Source organism: Trichosurus vulpecula, chromosome 5, assembly GCF_011100635.1.
Source record: "Trichosurus vulpecula isolate mTriVul1 chromosome 5, mTriVul1.pri, whole genome shotgun sequence".
NCBI lineage: Eukaryota > Metazoa > Chordata > Mammalia > Diprotodontia > Phalangeridae > Trichosurus > Trichosurus vulpecula.
The window spans coordinates 66720140-66740849 of record NC_050577.1 but is presented as its reverse complement, the minus strand read 5'-3'; the positions used below and the strand labels follow the sequence as shown (position 1 = coordinate 66740849).

The 20710-nt window shown below is 38.9% G+C and overlaps 1 protein-coding gene across 2 annotated transcripts in view; it reads left to right on the top strand.

The window, feature by feature from the left end:
• Positions 1 to 6534: 6534 nt before the first annotated feature.
• MASTL (microtubule associated serine/threonine kinase like) overlaps positions 6535 to 20710 on the top strand; it is a 33695-nt gene continuing 19519 nt past the window's right edge. Inside the window, exons 1-4 of one of the 2 annotated variants that reach the window (XM_036760327.1) lie at positions 6535 to 6841; positions 12574 to 12711; positions 19203 to 19342; positions 20590 to 20678. In XM_036760327.1, coding sequence (XP_036616222.1) covers positions 6599 to 6841; positions 12574 to 12711; positions 19203 to 19342; positions 20590 to 20678 — 610 coding nt within the window. In that variant the 5' untranslated portion in view covers positions 6535 to 6598. Of the gene's footprint in view, positions 6842 to 12573; positions 12712 to 19202; positions 19343 to 20589; positions 20679 to 20710 lie in introns of those variants that run through there. The other variant, XM_036760326.1, reaches the window with a different exon arrangement.

Genomic DNA, 20710 nt, shown 5'->3' with positions numbered 1-20710 from the left:
TTACTCTCTGCATGTCAACTTGGAAGAAGGTCTCCAGTGGAGTGGCCAAAAAATCTAGGCTTAGACCTGTGCTATTTAATAATTTCTATCAGTGACTTGGATGAAGATATAAATCACACGCTTAAAGCTAGAAGTGATAGCTAACACATTCAATGACAGGACCAAAAATAGATCTTGACATGTGAGAAAGTTAGGCTTGGTATCAAATCTAATAAAGATAAACTTAAGAGTTGGATTAAAAATCCATTTTACAAGTACCATGGACAGCAATTTGGAAAAAAGTGGGAGGAAAACCTATTTAGTTCAATTTGAGTCAACAATGTGATATGACACCCTAGAAATTTAATGCAGTCTTGGGCTAAATGGAGAGGCATCGTATCTGGGTCTGGGGAGGTGACAATCCCACTCTACTCTCCCCCGATCAAACTGTCTGGAGTATTACGTTCAGCTCTAGGCACCATATTTTTTGGAATGACATCGGCAAATTGGAGATTATTTAGAGGAAGTTGATCACAATAGTGAAGAGCCTTCAGGTTATGCTATGCGAGCACTGTTGAACCTGGGAATGTTTAGTGTGGAGAAGATTCAGAGAGATATGATAGCTGACTTCAAGTATTTGAAACATCGCCACATAGGAGAGAGATAAGACTAGCTCTGCTTGGCCCAGAGGGCAGAAGTAATAGCAATGGGTGGAAGATGAGACAGATCTAGGCTTGATATAAGGAAACTTTCCTAACAATTACAGCTGTCCAAAATTGATAAAAGATGACAAAATATCAAAATGGTGTTTGCTGGGTCCGTGTTAAGACAAGTATACCAATACACTGTTGGTGGAACAGTAAATTGGTCTAATTATTCTGGAAAGCATCTTGGAATTCTGCTAACGTCTATATCCTTTGAACCAAAAATTTCCACTGCTAGGCCTATACTCCAAAGAGCTCAAAGGCCAAAGATAGCAGCACTTTTTGCTGCAGCAAAGAATTGTAAACAAAGTAGATGCCCAACAATTGGGCAATGGTTAAACAAACTCCAGATCATTAAAGTAATATAATACTACTGTCCTCTAAAAATGATGGCTAGGAAGAATACTGGGAGCTATGGAAAGATATGAACAGAAATAGCAAAACAATATACAAAATGAGAATGTATCTCCCTTTTTTGCAGAGGAGGAGGGCTATGAATGTGGAACTATACTATCAGACTTCATGGATGTGTTGGTTGATTTTGCTGAATAGCCTTTTTCCCTCTTTCTTTTTTATTCCTTACTACATAGAATGATTCTCTAGGTAGTGGGGGTGAGAGGAGAGGAGGCATCTGCTGAGAAGTGAAGGAGATGTAAAAGATATCAATCCGTACAAATCTTCTTATAAATGAATGCCAATGTTCTGAGCCAGACTACTGGTCAACAACGATCCTTGGTGATGCTAAAATGAAGGCTTTGGATTTTGATAGGCACTGAGATTCCATGAGGCCGAATGTCTTCACTGTGTTGTCTTCTTTTGAATATGTATGTTAACTTTAATTTACCCCAACTCAATCACTAAAATAAATAAATCTGGGCAGAATCAAACAAAAATAACAACTATCCAAAAGTGGAATCGTGTCCTAGGAGGTAGTGACTTCACTACTCTCCCTCATTGGACTACTACTTGTGGGACACATTCCAAAGGGGAATCTTATTCATGTCCATAGTAGAGTACAGGACCTCTAAGATCCTCACTAAATCTGAGATCTATGATACGGTTCCAACCTTATTCATACAATTCGCCAACCCCAAACTTCAGCCAGTTGGATTACTTGTAGTTCCCCTATATTGGGGCATTCCATGTTTTAAAGCAGCCCATTTACTCATACATCTGAAATATTCACTCTAGGTTACTCCTAGGTTCTTGGGGTCTGCACTTCTAATACCATGACTCACAAGTCTCTACTGGTGTGCTTGATTTCAACAGTCCTCAGTAAAGGCATTTATGTAAATTAAATAACCCTAAGGTTTTACCCAACAACCAGCACAGATGACAAAAGATGGGAAATATCATTGTTGGAGGGCTTGTGGAAACTGATGTATTCTTGATGGAGTTGTGAATTGATCCAACCATTCTGTAAAGAAATTGGAATTACATTAAGAAAGTACCTAAGTTCTTTAGCCTCTGACCCTGAGATCACAATGCTAGGCCTATAGCTCAAAGATATAAACAAAAATTTTATACAGCAAGTAAGTATAAATAGAGTAGATACTCAGGTATTGGGGACTGGCTAAACAGATTGTGGTACTTTAATGGAATGGAATATTACTATCCCATAAGAAACAATGAACATGATAGACACAAAGAAGCATGAATAATACATAAACTGATACCGTGTGAATTCAACAGAGCCACGAAAACAATATATGAAATGACTACAGTAATGTAAATAGAAATAACAATGATAACAAAACAATCAAGACTGAATTTATAATTATAATAACCAAGCTTCATCCCAAAAAAGAAATACGAAAAGATATCGCCCTCAATTCCTTTGCCAAAATTGGAGTCCAAAAATGTGGAATATTGTATGTAATGTAAGACTTTTTTGATATTTTGGTTAATTTTGAACACTTTTTAAATGTTTTCCCTTAATGTTTATTTTAAGGGGTGGCTGGGGGGAGGGCTACAGTGGGAAATGTAAAAACAAAAGATCTCAATTAAAATGTATTTAAAAGAAAAAGCAAAGCCCTTTACCAAGATGACACAAAAGAGAAGTTATAAAATATATAAAATATCCCCCTCCCACCATAAACCTGGGGCATATTCTCCCACACATGCATACTCAGTCCATGGGAAGAGTGAGCACAAACCTAAAGAGTACAATGGTAGTGAGATATACATATAGGGAACACAGGACACTAAGGCAAGCCAGAGATCTTATTACTGTGGAATTTTGAAGGTCATTCTTTCTTCATTATTATCTTCACAAAGCTCAACTCTTGGTCACCTCTTAAATCCATAGCCATTTTTCTTCTTTGCTCTTTGCTGCCAGAAATCCTACTACTTGAAATTGTTCCCAGCCTCCAACGATTGTCTCTGTATTTGTGTTTATCTCAAGAATGTGTCTCTGTTCCCTCAACTGTGCCTCAAACTCCTTCAAAATGACTCTAATTACTGAATAGGATCTGTCCCTGTGGTCAGGTATCTGCAGTGCTAGATGCTATGCTATGGGGAATGGGGAAAAGAAAGACATTTCCCTTCTCTCTCCACCCAGAAAAGGTGAAAAGCTGGGTTCCTCCACAACTGCTGGCTCTTGCCACAACTGGCTTTGGTAGGAGTCTTTAAAAAAAAAAAAAACAACAATGTAAAACATTTTTTGACTTTTTTTTTAAGTTTTGAGTTCCAAATTCTATCCCTCCCTCCTTCCCTTCTCCCATCTCTGAGATGGTAAATAATCTGATATAGGTTATACAGGTGCAGTCATGTAAAACATTTCCTTAAGACTCAGAGAAAAAAAGTGAAAAATAGGATGCTTCAGTCTATATTCAGATAACATCAATTCTTTCTCTGAAAGTAGGTAGTGTTTTTCATCATGAGGTCCTTTGGAATAGTCTTAAGAGGCAGAAGATGATTGAGGTCATGCAATCTTCTGGAGAAGACAAGATGAGATCGAAGCACATGAAAAAGAATCAGCTGTGGAAGAAGAGATTGAAGGAAAGGAAAGAATGGGAGATGATGTAAAGGGTTGTAGGATTAAGCAAAGGGAAGAAAAAGGAATTCAATTTTCTCCGTATGGTAAGGAAGAGATGTAGTGTCTTGAGGAGAGTAGGGAAGATTTGGAAAAGGGATGCCTCATCAGTTCTGCTTTAATCCCAGGCAACAAAGGAAATGAGATCCTGGCCTGGGCAGTGCATGGTGAAAATCAGCAGACCCAGTAAATGAATCTTAGTGATCTAATCCAACATTTTCATTTTACAAATAAGGAAATTATTTTGTTAGGTATTCCTGAAATAATATAATGTCTACCGGGAGCTTCCCTGAGAGTCAGTCCTTGAAAATAAGTTATCTATTCATTCAGGTCTTTTATCGTGTTGAAGGTTACAACCTGCTAGAAAGCCCGTACTCCAGGATAAACAACTGATTCCTCTTCTCCAGTTCTTTCACATTCCAGGTCTTGAGCAGAATCAAAGTCCTTCGCAGCGGTAAAACTGTCCATCAAGTGTTTTACTGAACATTCTCAGGTACTTCAAAGATCCATGTATTCATTACAGGGCATTCACCCTAAACGTACACAATCCCTTCAAGCCTTGTTAGATTATTATAAGTTGCAGTACAGAAAAAAGTTCATTACCTCATGTCAAACTCTCCGGTTTGGATAGATAAGCCTCTGAATTTAGCAAAGCTGGTCCTCTGACAGAAAGAGAAATAATTCCTCCAGTAAAATTTGAAGCTTTTCAAATTTAGCTATGCAGATTCATATTTATGTACATATACAAATAGTTCATAATTTATATGACTATACTTTAACACATACAGCTATAAAGGTTACAAAGCACATTTTTTCACAATACTATTAAATATGGAAGTATAATTATTTTAACACATTTTACAAAAGAGGAAACTGAGGCTCACTGGTTAAATGACTTGCCCAGAGTCACACCGGAAAGTGGCAGAGGCTCAAGCAAGTATGACCTCATTTTCTCAACCATCCCCCTATGTCATTTCTTACCCTTCACTGAGAAACTTGTAGAAATTATAGTCTAGTTTAGTCCATAGTTTCCAAACCAACTTCCTTACCAACCATTCATCCCTCAACCCAGAACCATAACTCGGACAGGTTGGGAAATCAAGACTTTTTTAACCAGGGCACTAACATAAGGGAATGGCATTTATGTCTGGGACAGGAGGAAGGAAGTGAAACATTTCCTGCTGGGGTTGATCCCTATACCACAGTCCTTGGCTGGCTTGTACCTTGACCCTGATCTTTCACCTTGCCCTAGGTTATATCCCACTGGGATCCATCACTGGGGCACCACTCTCGGACCCTGCCTTTCTCTCAACCTTCAAGGTGTCATGGGACCAAGTGTTCTAGTGTGCCGGCACCCGTGGTATCACTCCTACTCACTGTTTTTGCCCCAGATGAAAAAATTCCTATTTAAGCTGTGCTTTAAACCTTATTATCTATCCTTAATACTCTAATTAAACTGTTTCCTTGGAGACACCTCTTGGTTGCCAGTGAATTTTTTTTTTTAAATCTTAATTATCCTTGACCTTTCTATAGCATTTGAACTGTTAACCACCGCTGTCTATCTACTCGATACTCACTCCTCCCCTGGCTTCCTTGATACTGGGCTTTCCTGCTAGTATGTCTACTCTTCAGGCACCTTCTCTGATAGCCCTCTAACTGGGAGCATTCCCACAAGGAATGACAGACCATTTCAACTTTTTTTCTCTCTCATCCTTCAACTCAACAAACATGTACTAAGTCCCTATTATGGGTAAGGTACATCCAAGTTGTTGAAGAACTGTCATATGGAAAATAAAGAGTTTATTTTTGTTTGGTCCAGAGAGCAGAGCTAGGAAAAATGGGTGAAAGTTGCAAAGTGATAGATTTAGGATTAATTTCAGAAAAAAAAACTTACTATTCAATGCTATCTAAAATGAATAAGCATGGGAGGTAAAGGATTTCTCCTCACTAGGGACAGACAAGGCTAGAACACTTAGGGAGATACTGTTGTAAGAGTTTGGGGGAAAACTCTTCTCTGGTTGCATTTCCCCCACTGTTAGCCGCCCCCCCCCCAGCACCTCAGTCCCATTTGACTACTTCATTGTCCAGTCGGATCCTACCCTTCACAGCCCCCTTTGGGGTTTTCTTGGCAAAGATATGGAGTGGCTTGCCATTTCCTCCTCCAGTGGATTAGGGCAAACAGAGGTTAAGTGACTTGTCCAGAGTCACGATAGCGAGTGTCTGAGACCACATCTGAACTCCAGCCTTCTGGACTCCTCCAGGCCCGATGCTCTAATTAGTGAGCCACCTAGCTGCCTCATTTAACTACTTAGCACCAATTAATTTGTGGACTTGATTTCCCTCCTCTTTAGCCACTTAACACCACTTAATTTGGTGACTTGACTTCCCTCGTCTTACGGATGCCCCATGCTTCACGTGCTGTCGGATACACAAGGGGGGGGGGGGGGCGTCGTCTGGCATAACGATAAATGCTGGCTGACTTTGATATCTAGAAACATGACTATAAACAAGCAAAAAGCACTTTATTAAAAACAAAGAAAAGGCTATTACATGTTGTTTATCCTCAAGGGTATACTGAGGCGAGAAGGAAAGCGTGACACAGGACGCAGGCTCAAGCCGAAGTCCGAGCCCAAGCTTCCTCACAGGGCTGGAAAAGCCGGGTTGGGTGGATTGGGCGCAATGAAGGCACAGCTTCTCCCCGGGGGAGCGTCATTAATTCCTCTACCCTAAGAAGCCGGCGCTCAACGTGATGAAGCGTGATGACGTAAACGCGCCCTTACGTAAGCGGACGGCGGGGCGGGGCTTTGCTTTGAAACTGAGGGGCGGGAGTGGCGACTTCGGGAAGTTAGCGGCGGGCTGTGGGCTGGCAGGGAGGCCTGAGATGGAGATGGCCAGCGGCCGCAGCGCGGAGTCGGAGGGCGGCGAGACGCCGAGTGCTTGGGCCGGGCGAGCCTCATTCGCAGGTGGCGGCGACGGCGGTGAGGCCTCGGAGAAGCCGCTGAAGCAGATCCCGGTGCCGAGGCCCCCCTCGATTGAGGAGTTCGCCATCATGAAGCCAATCAGCCGCGGGGCCTTCGGGAAAGTGTATCTGGCGCGGAAGAGCGGCAAGTTGTACGCGGTGAAGGTGAGGCGGGGGGGTCCGGGGTGGGTGGGTGGGTGATGTACGGCGTGAAGGGGAGGGGAAGTGGAGGTGTGAAGGGGGGGAGGGGTGGGTGATGTACGCCGTGAAGGTGAAGCTGGGGGTGGGTTTGGGGGGCGCGACTCACACCCTGGAATTAGGGTGGACCCAACTCAACATTTTATTGGAATGGACCCTGAAGAGGTCATCTCCTCATCTGTGAAATGACGGGCAAGTTATTTAGCCGCTTTCAGCCTCAGTTTCTTCATCTGTAAGATGAGGTTAATTAAAGCACTTGCCTCCTAAGGTTGTTTGTAAAGCCTTTTGAAAACCTTAAAAGCCTATGTGAATGTTAGTGATGATGATGATGATGAAGAAGAAGACCACGAGGAGGCTGGTGGTGGGCTTAAGCAGACTTCAACACATTACAAACAAGGAACTTTGAAGAATGGCTGTAGTAAAGGATGTCATCAGAGAAAGGCATGACCAGGCTGAAGATGGGCTGATCAAATGCTGAGAACCGGGGATAACTGATGGACAGCTTGTATATTCCAGTGGCGTTTTATTAAGGGCAAGCAAAAGCTAGGAAAGCATGTTAGGTGGGGCATTTAGGAGATGTCAGGCACAGGAATCAAACACCATGGCCCTGCATGATTGGTTGTGCTCTACTTTACCAGAGGAATGCCCCTATCGTTGGAGTCACAGAACCATTTTCGTATGAAATTCAGTAAGCTTTTAAGTGTCTACTTTGTGCAATACACATGCACAAACAAAACAAAAATAGTACCTGCTTCCAAGGACCTAACACTTTCCTGGTGATACGGAATTTATACACATAAGTAATACAAGATAATTTGAGGAAGAAAAACAGGATGAGCTTAGTTAGTTAGCCTAAGAGATGGTGCCTCAGGTGGGCTTTAAAGGAATCTAAGCATATAGACATAGTTTCATCCAATCATAAAGTACTTATTAACTTCCTACTGTGTGTCAAGGACTAGTTAAGCATTGAGTATATATACACAGAAAGGCAAAAATAGTCCCTGCTCCTAAGAAACTTATATTCCTGATATTAGGGTCCTGACTGTGCAAAGTTACTTAGGCAAAGAAGGCTATTCTACCTTGAATGTTATCATGGTATTATCATAATTACTATGATTTTTTAAAGGGCACATACTTATATGTCATCTTTTTCAGAGATTGACACTTGCCAGTTTGTTTTACGGTTTCATTTCCTCAGAAACAATCATAGCTATTTGACTTACTTCACATAATACAGTTGTACCATTGCTCCTGGAAGAGATGAAGACAAGAAATAAAGGAAACCATAATGACATGCTCAGCATCAGTCAAAATCCACATTCCTCTTCTAATCATTAATATTAATTGGATGTATTGGGTTACTCATCTTGTAGCCACTTTTTTTATCTTATACTTTTTACAGAAAAGGTTTGCTGGTTAGTTTGAAGATTATTTCTGAATTTAAATAGTGAATATAATTGATATTTGTGAAAGTAGGTTATTAAAAGGCATGAGACAAATTTACATGCAACATGTACTCATTAAGAAGTGTAAAAGTTATGTTACTGAGCTTTTACCTTTTCAGCTGGAAATTATTAACTAGAGATAACTTGAAATTTATGTTTATTGATGCCCACCTTTACCTCTCCTTTCCCCCTATTTGAACTGACTATCGTATTGCCTCTCATTCTCACTCTATTATATCAGGGAATTATGAGATTTCCAGTGTCCATCTGCCCTTTTAGTCTGTTAGTTGCCTGGAGCTCAGAGTTGTGACTTAGCCAAGGTCACTAGCTAAACGTTGAAAAATGGAGGTTTGAATCCGGGTCTAAGACTCAATTGTGTCTCTCTGTATTATAAGTACTTTTAAAAAATACAGATGACTTTTTTTTAAAGACAAATATGAGAATACTAAGACATAAACTCAGAAGAAGACAACAGTATGAAAACAGCTACAAAGCCTCAAAGAAAAATGCTAATTGGACCCAAGCCTAACAAAAATTCCTGGAAGAGTTAAAGAAAGAGATAAGAGTAGTAGAGGAAAAATTGGGAAAAGATATGAGAGTGATGCAAGAAAATTATGAAAAAAGAATTAACAGCTTGGTAAAAGAGGCACCAGAAAATAACACCTTAAGAAACAGAATTGACTTAATGGTAAGAGAGTCAGAAAAATTCACAAAAAAAAGAACTCCTTAAAAAGCAGAATGAGTCAAATGGAAAAGGAGGTACAAAAATTCACTCAAGAAAGTAATTCCTTAAAAATTAGAATTGGGCAAGTGGAAGCTAATGACTCCATGAGACATCAAGAAACAATAAAACAAAGTTAAAAGAATGAAAAAATGGAAGAAAATGTGAATTATGTCATCCAGAAAATAGCTGACCTTGAAAATTGATCAAGGAGAGATAATTTAACAATTATTGGATTACTTGAAAGCCATGATCAAAGAAAGAGCCTAGACATCATGTTTCAAGAAATTATCAAGGAAAACTGCCCTGATAGCTTAGGTCCAAAGGGTAAAATAGAAATTGAAAGAGTATACCAATCATTTCTTCAAAGATCCCAAAATAAAACTCTCAGGAATATTATAGCCAAATTCCAGAACTCCCAAGTCAAGGAGAAAATACTGAAAAGTAGCCAGAAAGAAACAATTCAGATATTGTGGAGCCACAGTCAGTATCACACAAGATTTAGTGACTTCCACATTAAAGGAGCAGAGGGTTTAGAATATGCTATTCTAGAAGGCAAGGGAGCTAGAATTACAGTCAAGAATAACCTACCCAGGAAAACTGAGTATAATCCTTCTGGAGGGGAAATGAATGAAACTGAGGACTTTCAAGCATTCCTGATGAAAAGACTAGAGCTGAATAGAAAACTTTTCATTCAGACACAAGACTTCAGGGAAGTGTAAAAAGATAAACATGAAAGAGAAATCATTAAGAGTTTCAACAAAGTTGAACCGTTTATCTTCCTAAATGGAAAGATGATACATGTAACTCCTAAGAACTTTATCATTATTAGGGCAGTTAAAAGAAGTTTACATAGACAGAGGGCATGGATGTGAGTCAATTATGTTGGAATGATCTCAAAAAAAAATGGGTTGAGAAAGAGGATGCACTGGGAGAAGTGGGAAGGGAAAGACAGAATAGGTAAAAATTTTCTCACATAGGCATGCAAGGAAGAGCTTTTACAGTGGAGGGGAAAATAGGGGTGTCTGGCAATGCTTGAACTTCACTCTATGGAATTGGTTCAAAGAAGGAATTATTTATATACTCAGTTGTGTATTAAAATGTAACTTACACAGTAGGGAAATAGAAGGGAATAAGATAAGGGAGGGAGGAGTGATAAAAGAGAGGGCAGATTAAGGGAGGCAGTGGTTAGAAGCAAAATAGACTTTTGAGGAGGGAAAGGAGAGAGAAGAAGAAAATGGGATGGAAGGAAATATACAATTAGTAATCATAACTGTGAAGTGAATGGAATGAGCTCACTCATAAAACGGAAGTGGATAGCAGAATGGATTAAAAACCCGAATCCGACAATATGTTGTTTATCAGAGGCACACTTGAAAGAGAAAGACATACACAGTTAAAATAAAGGGCTGGAGCATAATTTAATATGCTTCAGCTGAACTAAAAAAAAGGGGGGAGGTTGCAATGGTTATCTCACATAAAGCAAAAATAGATCTAATTAAAAGGGATAATCAGGAAAACTACATTTTACTAAAAGGTACCGTAGACACTGAAGTAATATCAAAAATTTTTACAGCAAGTTTCTCTGATAAAGGTCTCATTTCCCAAATAGTTACTGAGTATAGAACCAAATCAAATTTATAAAAATAGGAGCCATTCCCCGGTTGATAAATGGTCAAAGGATATCAATAGGCAATTTTCAGAAGAAATCAAAGGTATCTATAGTCATGGAAAAAATGCTGTAAATCACTGTTGATAAGAGAAAGGCAAATTAAAACAACTCAGGTACCACTTGAAGCCTATCAGAATGACAAATGCTGGCAGGGAAGAGGGGAAAATAGTTACACTCATAAGCTATTAGTGGAGTAGTAAACTGGTTCTACTATTCTAGAGAACAATTTGGAACTGTGCCCAAAGAGCTATAAGGTGGTGCAGTACCGCTATTGGGTCTGTATCTCAAAAAGATCAAAGGAAAAGGACCTATATATATAAAAATATTTTCATTAGTTCTTTTTAGAATTGGAAATCAGGTGGATGCCCATCAACTGCAGAAAGACTGAACAAGTTGTGGCATAGGATTGTGATGGAGTGCTATTGTGCTGTGGGAAATGACAAGAGAAGGTGCTTTCAGAAAAACATGGCAAGACCTATGTGAACTGATGCTGAGTGAAGTGAGATAGACTAGATCTGTGTGCACAGTAACAGCAATGTTATGATGATCAACTGAAAGATTTAGCTACTCTGATCAATACTATGATCTGAGACAATTCCAAAGGACTCAGGATAAAAAAGTGCTATCTATCTCCAGATAAAGAACTGATGAACTCTGAGTACAAATTGAAGTATAATTTTCTCACTTTATTTTTCTTGCTTTTAAAAAAATATGGCTAATATGGAAATATGTTTTGAATGATCCCACATATTGATATATTGTTTAGTGTTTAAGTGGGTGGGGAAGGGTTAGGAAGGGAAAGAGTTTGGAACCCAAATTTTTTTTTAAAAGATTGTTATAAATGATACATTTTAAAAATATTTTTAAAAATTAAAGCGAAAGTATGTCTTTACCTATAGAGAATGTGTTCTCTTGATTAATGAGGAACCATATGTAGTTAGTAGGAAACAATGTCATAATTATGTTATCTTTGGTATTTCACCTTTCTACCTGAAAGCTCAAACCAGATTTGAAAATCACTTCTTTATTCTTACGTATTTCAAAGTATACCACATGTTTTATTTAATTTAATAAAAGATCCAAAGAGACTCAAATTCAAGCCCATAAATGTCAAGATAATTCATGTCTCCTCTCCAATTTAGTTTCCTTTCTAACAACCATTAGATTTCTTCATATTTACAATAGGACCTTTGGTGTCTCTTTCCATCCATGCTTATCCCTAAGCAGGAAGAGAAAGTACTTTGGGTGAGTCCTACACTCCCAGCATCTTATACAGCTCTCCAGATATATATTTTTGCCTTTGGTGGGATCTCCCTTCCAAGAGGGAAAGTATTTAGGGATAATAAATAGTTGACTGTTCCTAGAATGCTTGGTCCAAAAACTATTCTCTTGCTTTGTCACTGATGTTAGGTCTAGTTTCTACATCTCCTAGCTTGGCCCCAAAATTCCTTGCCACTGACCAGTTGCCTCTGTCTATTGCCATCCCTTGAACTCTGTTTTCTTGGAGCATTTGATTCCCTTGTGGCTGCTCAGGCTTTCTTTTATGAACTGACTGTCCTATCTCTGTCCCTTTGCTATAACAGCCCTCTGAAGGTAAGCAAGCTAATTGCCTTGTACTGTTTCAGAATCTAAGATGCATGAGAGGTTTCACAGGTGACAGTAAACCTAAAACAGAATGAGGGCTCCTAACTTTCTAGTCTGTGTGACCCATGATAGTAATGTGCCATAGTTTCAGTTGTACCCTTGAAGTGTTTATTCTTTATCAGTTTATTTGATTTTTATACTGTATAAATGTCTGAATATTAAAATGTCTTATAATTGGAAAAAGTGCATATGCTAAGTATCGTGGCTCTTTATATAGGTTGTCAAAAAAGCAGATATGATTAACAAAAATATGGCTCATCAAGTCCAAGCTGAAAGAGATGCACTGGCACTCAGCAAGAGTCCCTTTATTGTCCATCTGTACTATTCACTGCAGTCAGCCAACAATGTCTACTTGGTGAGTAAAGAACTTGAAATTATTAATAAAATAAGGGTGAGGGTGCTCAACATTTATAGCCTTGCAGTTTAAAAAAAAGGTGGAGGAGTTGTTCCAATGTTATATGAGTTCTAAGAGCTAGCAGTAGGAGATGGCAGTGATTTTTGAAAGATGATGTCTAGACTCTTTTTTTTTTTTATCGTGGCTTTCAGGCAGTCCAATAATTTTCAAATTATCTTTCCTGGATCTATTTCCAGGTCAGTTGTTTTTCCAGTGAGATATTTCACATTGTTTTCTATTTTTTCATTCTTTTGGTTTTGTTTTATTGTTTCTTGATTTCTCATAAAGTCATTAGCTTCTATTTGCTCCATTCTAATTTTCTAGGAGTTATTTTCTTCATTGAGCTTTCGGACTTCCTTTTCCATTTGGCCAGTTCTCTTTAAGGCATTCTTCTCCTCATTGGCTTTTTGTGCCTCTTTTACTATTTGGCCTAATCCGTTTTTTTAAGGTGTTATTTTCTTCAGTATTTTTTTGTGTTTCCTTTACCAAGCTGTTGACTAGTTTTTCGTGATTTGTTTGCATTGTTCTCAATTCTCTTCCCGATTTTTCCTCTACATCTTTTACTTGATTTTCAAAATCCTTTTTGAGCTCCTCCATGGCCTGAGACCAATTCATATTTTTCTTAAAGACTTTGGGTGTAAGACTTTTGTCTTTGTTGTCTTCTTCTGAGTGTGTGTTTTGAGCTTCCGTGTTGCCATGGTAACTTTCAATAGAGGTTTGGTTTTTTTTTCCATTTGCTCATTTCCCTAGCTTATGAGTTGACATTTAAGTCTTGTTAAAATAGGGCTTTGCTTTCAGGGTTGAGCGTATACTGTCCCAAGTTTCAGGGGGTTTGTGTAGCTGTTTTCAGAGATACTTCTAGGGACCTGTAAGTTTTCAGTTCTTCCAGAGTGGTATGATCTAAGGAGAGGTGTGTAGTACTCTCCTGGCCAGGGAGAGACCACAAGCATTTTTTTCTGCCCTGGAACTGTAAGGAGGGTCCCTCTTCCACTAAGGCTGCAAGCCTTCCTATGCTAGTGCTCCTCCTCACCCTGGGACTGCAACCCAGGACCTGGAACAGAGTATGGGCAAGGCAACAGAGACCTGCCTCTATGCTAGCAAAAAGACCTCTGTAATCTCCTTCTTACCAGTTGTTTGACCCCCTTACCATCTATAGGCTGAGAGCTCTGGAAATAGCCACTGCTGTTGCCACTGCTGCTTCAGTCACCCCAAGGCCTGCTCCACCTTTGCTGGGGCTTGGTCTGTGCTGGCACAGCTTGAGCTAGATTGCCCTCCTCTCTCATCCCAGTGCAACAGACCTTTCCTACTCACTTTCCAAGTTGTCTTGGGCTGGAAGTTTGTTTCACTCCATCTTTTTGTGGGTTCTGATGCTCTAGAATTTGTTTAGAGTCATTTTTCAAAAGGTGTTTTGAGGGGTTTGGGGGAGGGTGTAGGTAAATCCCTGACTTTATTCTGCCATCTTGGCTCCACCTCTCAGGTGGCAGTGATTTTTAAAGTAATAAAGTAATTTAAAGTAATATCATATATACTACTATGTGACAGTGCTTTCATTTCTGGAATGAATGCATAAATTGTGGTACTTAATAAAAATGAGGCAACATTGGTATTTCATTGAGAGCAGTGCTATCCTCAATAATTTTGAGGAAATTTATGATAGTATGTGTTAGTAGGTAAAGATAGTGGAGTTGATGGTCCATACATTCTTAAAGTTATTACTAGGTCCATTGGTCATTCCTCAACCTCCCTTTTCCCAGGATTTTGCTGGTTCTCCTCCTACCTGTCCCATCACTTCTCAGCCTTTTTTGGTATTTCATCATCCATATCAGACATCTCCCAAGGCTTTGTGCTAGGTTCTTTTCTCTTTTTAAGCTCTCTCATTTGGTGACCTCTCCTGCTTCGATGGGTTCAGTTATTCTCTATGCAGATGGTACTTAGATCTTTATTTCCAGCCTTATTCTTTCTCTTGAGCTCTAATTCCACCTTACTAACTGCCTTTGGGCACCAGATATCCCAGAGATGTCTCAAACTCAACATATCCAAAACAGCACTGTAGTTTTTTTGTTCTTTTTTAATGTTCTTAGTGAATCTAAGTATCAACAGACATGAACATTTTAATATACGAATGTAGAAATTTATATTCAGCACTCTAGATTTTTTTGGTTTAGCCAAGGCATTTTTATGGCTTGCACATATAATGGGAGAGTTGGACCTTGAACACACAAGCAAGTCTAACAGCCATGTTCTCCCTATATGTGGAGTATAGCTGACCAATTTATAATCTTACAAATGGGTTGAGGAGATAAAATAAGTTGGAGGTAGTGCAGAGCTGAAAATTGGGATGGGAAAAATGGAAGAGCCAGCTGCCAAAGTACAGTCCTGGCCATGTTAATCTCCCATGGCTCTCTCCTGCCTTTACCAAAATAAATAACAATAATAGTGCATTAAGGTTTGCAAAGTGCTTTACAGATATTAACTTATTTTATCTTTACAGCAACTGTAAGATATGGGTGCTGTTTTAAAGATCAGAAAACTCAGGTTGACATAGGTTAAGTAATTTGCTCAGGGTTATGCCATCACTAAATGTCTGCCACCATATTTTAACTCTAGCCCCATTACACATTGCTTCCCTCCTGCAGTCCAGCCAAAAGAACCTTCTTGCTATTTCCATATCCAGTCTCCAACCCTGAAATGAACTTTCTCCTCATTTCTGCCTTAGAATTCCTTGTTTTCGTCACATCTTTAACAAGAAGCCTTTGCTGATTCCTACTCACCTTAGCTTCTGGAACTAAGCTCTCTCACCAAAACATTATATGAATGCTAGCTCTTTACTCTTTATATGTTAATAGATGCCTCCTTTATCTTTCCTGATAGAATCAATGCTTGTAGCCAAGAATGGTTTCATTTTTTGCCTTCGTATCTCCAGTTATTTATATCAGTTTTTGTATCCTAGTACTAGCGTTGTACTGGACAACTCATGGGTGCTTAGTAATGCTTGTTGATTAATTGATAGATATATGGGGGGAAATTGATTAAATGTTGCTTTAATTCAAATTTGGAGATTCCATTACTGTCTTTTGGGGGGAGTGGATTTTTAGAATATATGATTCTTGGATGTTCATTGTAAACTTTCAGCTCCAAAGGACTGATCCCTTCTATAGCATGCTTGATTCTAAATATGGAGTATTCTCCCCCTTACTGTTTCACACCACTGAACCATGATTCTATTTCACTAGAAGTTTGGAGAGTGATCTGGATAACTAGATGGGAATGGTGAGTATTAGAAAGGCAGATAGTATAGCCCAACTGATTTTAGTCTAAACAAGGACATCCAGGCAAGAACATGAGGATATCATACAATTAAGTCAACAAAGCAATTTCTTAGTGCCTGTTATACTCCTAGATGCTAGGGAATACAAAAATGGGGATGGGGAGGATTCTAGTTTTCTTAAGAGAATACAACCTTGAGTGAAGATTTTTTTGTTATTATGTGAACTTCTGTGGAACTCTGAAGATGACATATTGAAATTGTTATTTGTGAGTTCCATTTTAGTGGTGGGATTTGATAATATGTATATATTAAATGCCTACTGTATGTAAATGTGCTAGGCACTAGAGGAGATACAGAGTATAAGATACAGTCTCTGTCATCAAGAAGTTTATATTTTAGTTTGTAAATTATCTGTTTCAAGTGAGAAGTTTGTTGAAACAAGATGTTGTTAAGCTTTCATTTGTTATATTTTAAAATTTCTATTGATACCTTTTGTTTGTTGTCTTCATTTCCAGCTATCCGGTGTCACAAACTTTAAGTTTTAATTGCTTAAAATTGCACTAAGACTTTGGGATACTGTGTATCCTTTCCCAAAGAGCTGTCCCTTGTAACAAAGAATAAAAAATAAAGGGAAAAAAACAGTTCAAAAATACAAAACTATTCAGCATATCAGCTGAGTACGACAGTATCTACAGTGTTCCACACTTACTGTTTCCTGCCTCTGCAAAGGAGGAAGGTACATTTCCTTTTCTTCAGGGCCATATCAAGTTTAAATTTATGAAGAATTATAGAAGTGATTTGACTGGGAACTTTTATGAGAAGAATAGTATGGATTCAGAAAGGTTAGTTCATCGTTTGGGACTGGAGATCTAGATTAGAGGTCTTGTGGTGGTGAAAGATAAAATGACTGAGGAAACAAAAGTTTGAGCTTCCAAGCACATCAGTTTATTAAGCAATGTATGCCAAATAGCGACCAATGGCCTTTCTCTGCTTTGGCACTGGACCCCAAATACAGGGGGAGACAGATTTTTTTTGTAGGTTAAAAACAAATAAGTCAGTTAATTAAAAGGAAACAATAAAACATTAGGTAATGTGATTTCTAATTGGATGAAAGATTAGGGACTTTCCGAGTTGGGAGCAGATGAGCGAACAGGTGCAATTCCCTGAATTCAGAAAAAGAGATGTGTCACTCCCACTTCCCCCAAGTGTCTGTAAACAATAAAGGAACATGGAAACGATAATTGATTAATCAGTATGGGACCAGTTTTGAGATAAGACCTGTGGGTTGCTTGAGATGTACGATTATGAGAAAACTTTCTGGTGGTCCTATTTCCCAGCCACAGAGGGGTAGGTTCAAATTCTCTCCCAGTTCCTACAGTTGAATAAGGTTTTCTCACAAGATAGAAATTGGACTAGACCCATAATTGAAAGAAAGAGAATTGAATTAGCTGCAAAATTGAGTCACAAGATGGAGTCAGTGTGGTTCACTCAGTTCCTATTGTTAACCTCTTGCTGTCCTAATTCCCTCACCCTAAGTCTCCAGTATTGTGGCATGACCCCAAGGAGTGTATGATCAACCAGTTGGATGGTGGGAAGATGGTGTATGTCTTACTCTCCCCATAATAGCCAATCACGAGGCTTCTCTCCAACACAATTGTACCTTATCCCCAACACATTCTCATTCAGATCCCTCCTGCTATTCAGGCTGCAAACTTCCCCCTTGGTTATTGACCCCTTCCTGCAGTTAATAACCTAAGAATGCACAGCAGCAGCTCTTCAGGCTCCACTGGGAAGAAACTGCCTGTCAGATTACCTTGTGTCTATTGTAAGCGTTCCTTGAAGGCCCTCCACCTTTTCCTTTTGGGTGGGACAGAGTGAGTCTCACAAGATAAGCAAACTTGGGTGAGTTTTGGTCTTCATCATAGAGATCTTTACAGTGCCTTTCCTCCAAAATCCATCTCTCTTCTGAACCTCCCTATTATTGTGAGGGCATCACCATCACTCCAGTCACCCAGAGTCACAACTACAGTGTCATCTTCAAAGGATTCCTTCTCCCTCATCCTGTACATCTAATCAGTTGCCAAATCTTGCTTGTCATTTCTGTTTTTACAATATCTTTTTCATCTGTCTTTCTATTCATGTAATCACTACCCTAGTTTAGAACCCCATTTTGTCCTGGACTATTGCGAAAGCTTCCTTATTGGTCTTTTTTCATCAAGTCTCCTCTATCCGATTAATCCTTCACACAGCTGTCAAAATGAATTTCCTAACATGAGGTTTGACCTTGTCATTCCCCTACTCATTAAACTCCAGTAACTCCCTATCAACTCTAGGATCAAGTATTACTTCATCCTTATTTCATTTTAAAAAAATTTCTACTTTGGCATAAGTTTGATAATGCACATAATTTCTTGTATATTGATACATCTATGTAGCTTATAGGGATGAAGACTTTGATTTATTTCATACTTCTGTATAGAGAAACTCTTACTGATAAAGGCTGCCCTCTTCTGTGTAACTTACAGTCTTAAGAGTTACCCATGGCATTGAGATGTTAAGGGACATCCTTACGGTCGCACAGTCAGTGGATATCAAAAGGTTAATACCTGAAATCAGGTCTTCCAGATTCTACAGCCAACTCTCTATTCACACTGCCATGCTAAATAATATACAGCGTGAGGCTACATCATCCAAAAAGTTTGGAGCAGGGCTTCTTAAACTTTTTCCACTCGCAACCCCTTCAGCACTTCTTAGATTTTTTTTTAGGGTTTTTTTTGGTTTGTTTTGGCAGGGCAATTGGGGTTAAGAGACTTGCCCAAGATCACACAGATAGTAAATATGTCAGGTGTCTGAGGGCAGATTTGAACTCAGATCCTCCTGACTCCAGGGCCAGTGCTCTACTCACTGCGCCACCTAGCTGCCCCCTCCCCACCCCCTTCCCCTTCAGCACTTCTTAAACATAGTTTAAGCACAGTTTAAGAAGCTCTGGTCTAGAGGAGAGTGGAATTTCCTTTAGGATATGTTCTTAGTTATTTAGTTTTGTGGTTATGTTGTAGCATACCATCATGTAATTTTAAATGTTACATTTAACTTTTATTAGATTGCAAATTATAATGCTAGGTAGCTAATATGTTTAAAATAACTATAATTTTTACTTTAAAATATATAAATGCTTTTTTGACAGGTGATGGAATATCTAATCGGTGGAGATGTCAAATCTCTCTTACATATATATGGTTTCTTTGAGGAAGAAATGGCTGTAAAATATATTTCTGAAGTAGCACTAGCTCTAGATTACCTTCATAGACATGGAATAATCCACAGGTAAAGAGTGACTTAATTTTAATCTCTGTAAATATTTACCCAATGATGTGATAATTTATACTACAATACTATATAGCCAGGGACTCAAAAGTTCAGTAGCAGGCTGGCTGAATTTGGGAATTTGCTTCATTGTTCCATTATCTTCAAGTTATTGCCTGTTCTTCAATGTTCTCTCCATTGCTGGTTGAAAAGTTGCTAGGGTTATAGCATAGCATTTGTGGGGATAGTATTAACTGTTTGATTTTGCACTAACCTAGTTAGCCTAGTGAGTTAGTGAAATAGAGCAGAACTTTTTAATCTTAGTTATCTTTAACCTTACCAGTCCACTTATTCATCAACTCACCTGTATTTCCAGATTTTTTAAACTTCATTTCTGCTCTTCTACCTCCTCTAGAGAGATAAGGGGAGGATCATATAGGCCGTATAGCTTGTGTGGTTGTGGTTTGTCCTTTGTTCTCGAAGAAGACCATGACATCAGGGAGATGATGGCATGATTTGCAGTTGGCTTTGATTTAAGTGAGGGCTGTGCAAAGTCATCAGCTTCACTTTCTCCTCCAGAGCCATCTGGGTCCAGTGGCCAGGTATCTATCAGGATGACTGGAGATGGCCCAGGATGCAGTGGGAGACCTTGGCCCTTTTAAGCTAAGGTCTTTTCAGGTTCTCACTTTGAGTGAGGCAATGCCCATTCAGTGAATAGGCTTTTTTAAGAAGTGAGTCAAGGAATGGCCCCATTAATCAAAAAAAAAAAAATCAAACTGGGAGGGGAAGAACCTCAAGGTTTCTGTCCAAAAGAGAAACAGTTACTATTTACATTTATTCTGAGCCAGAAGGGACCAAAAAATAACCATTAAGTGGTGCTTGGGCTAGGATCTATTGTTATCCAAACCATGAGATCCAGAGTGAATTACGTTTAAGGCCATATAGGTAAACTTGAATTGTGACCCAATATTCAGGATTTCGTCAGTAAGCTTCTATCCCACCTTAGAGATGCAAAAGGGCAAGTAGGCAGAATATATTGTTATTGAGATGTAATCATTTATCTAGTGCTTTTTTAGGTGGGATTTTAGAATGGTAGGGTGTAAAATGCATGTATTTTGGAGAGGGTGACAAGACTTTTAAATCTTGAGAAGCTGGTCATGCCAGTGTCTATGAGTTGCCTTCCATTTTCTTCAAGAGATTTGTATGTTCACTGTAGCTTTCCCCTACCAACTAACATTAGATTTGTGTGATGTTTTTTGAATATGCAGGGACTTGAAACCAGATAATATGCTTATTTCTAATGAGGGTCATATTAAACTGACAGATTTTGGCCTTTCCAAGGTTGCTTTGAATAGAGGTAAGAAAACATTTGGTAAGTTAAGAAAAAAA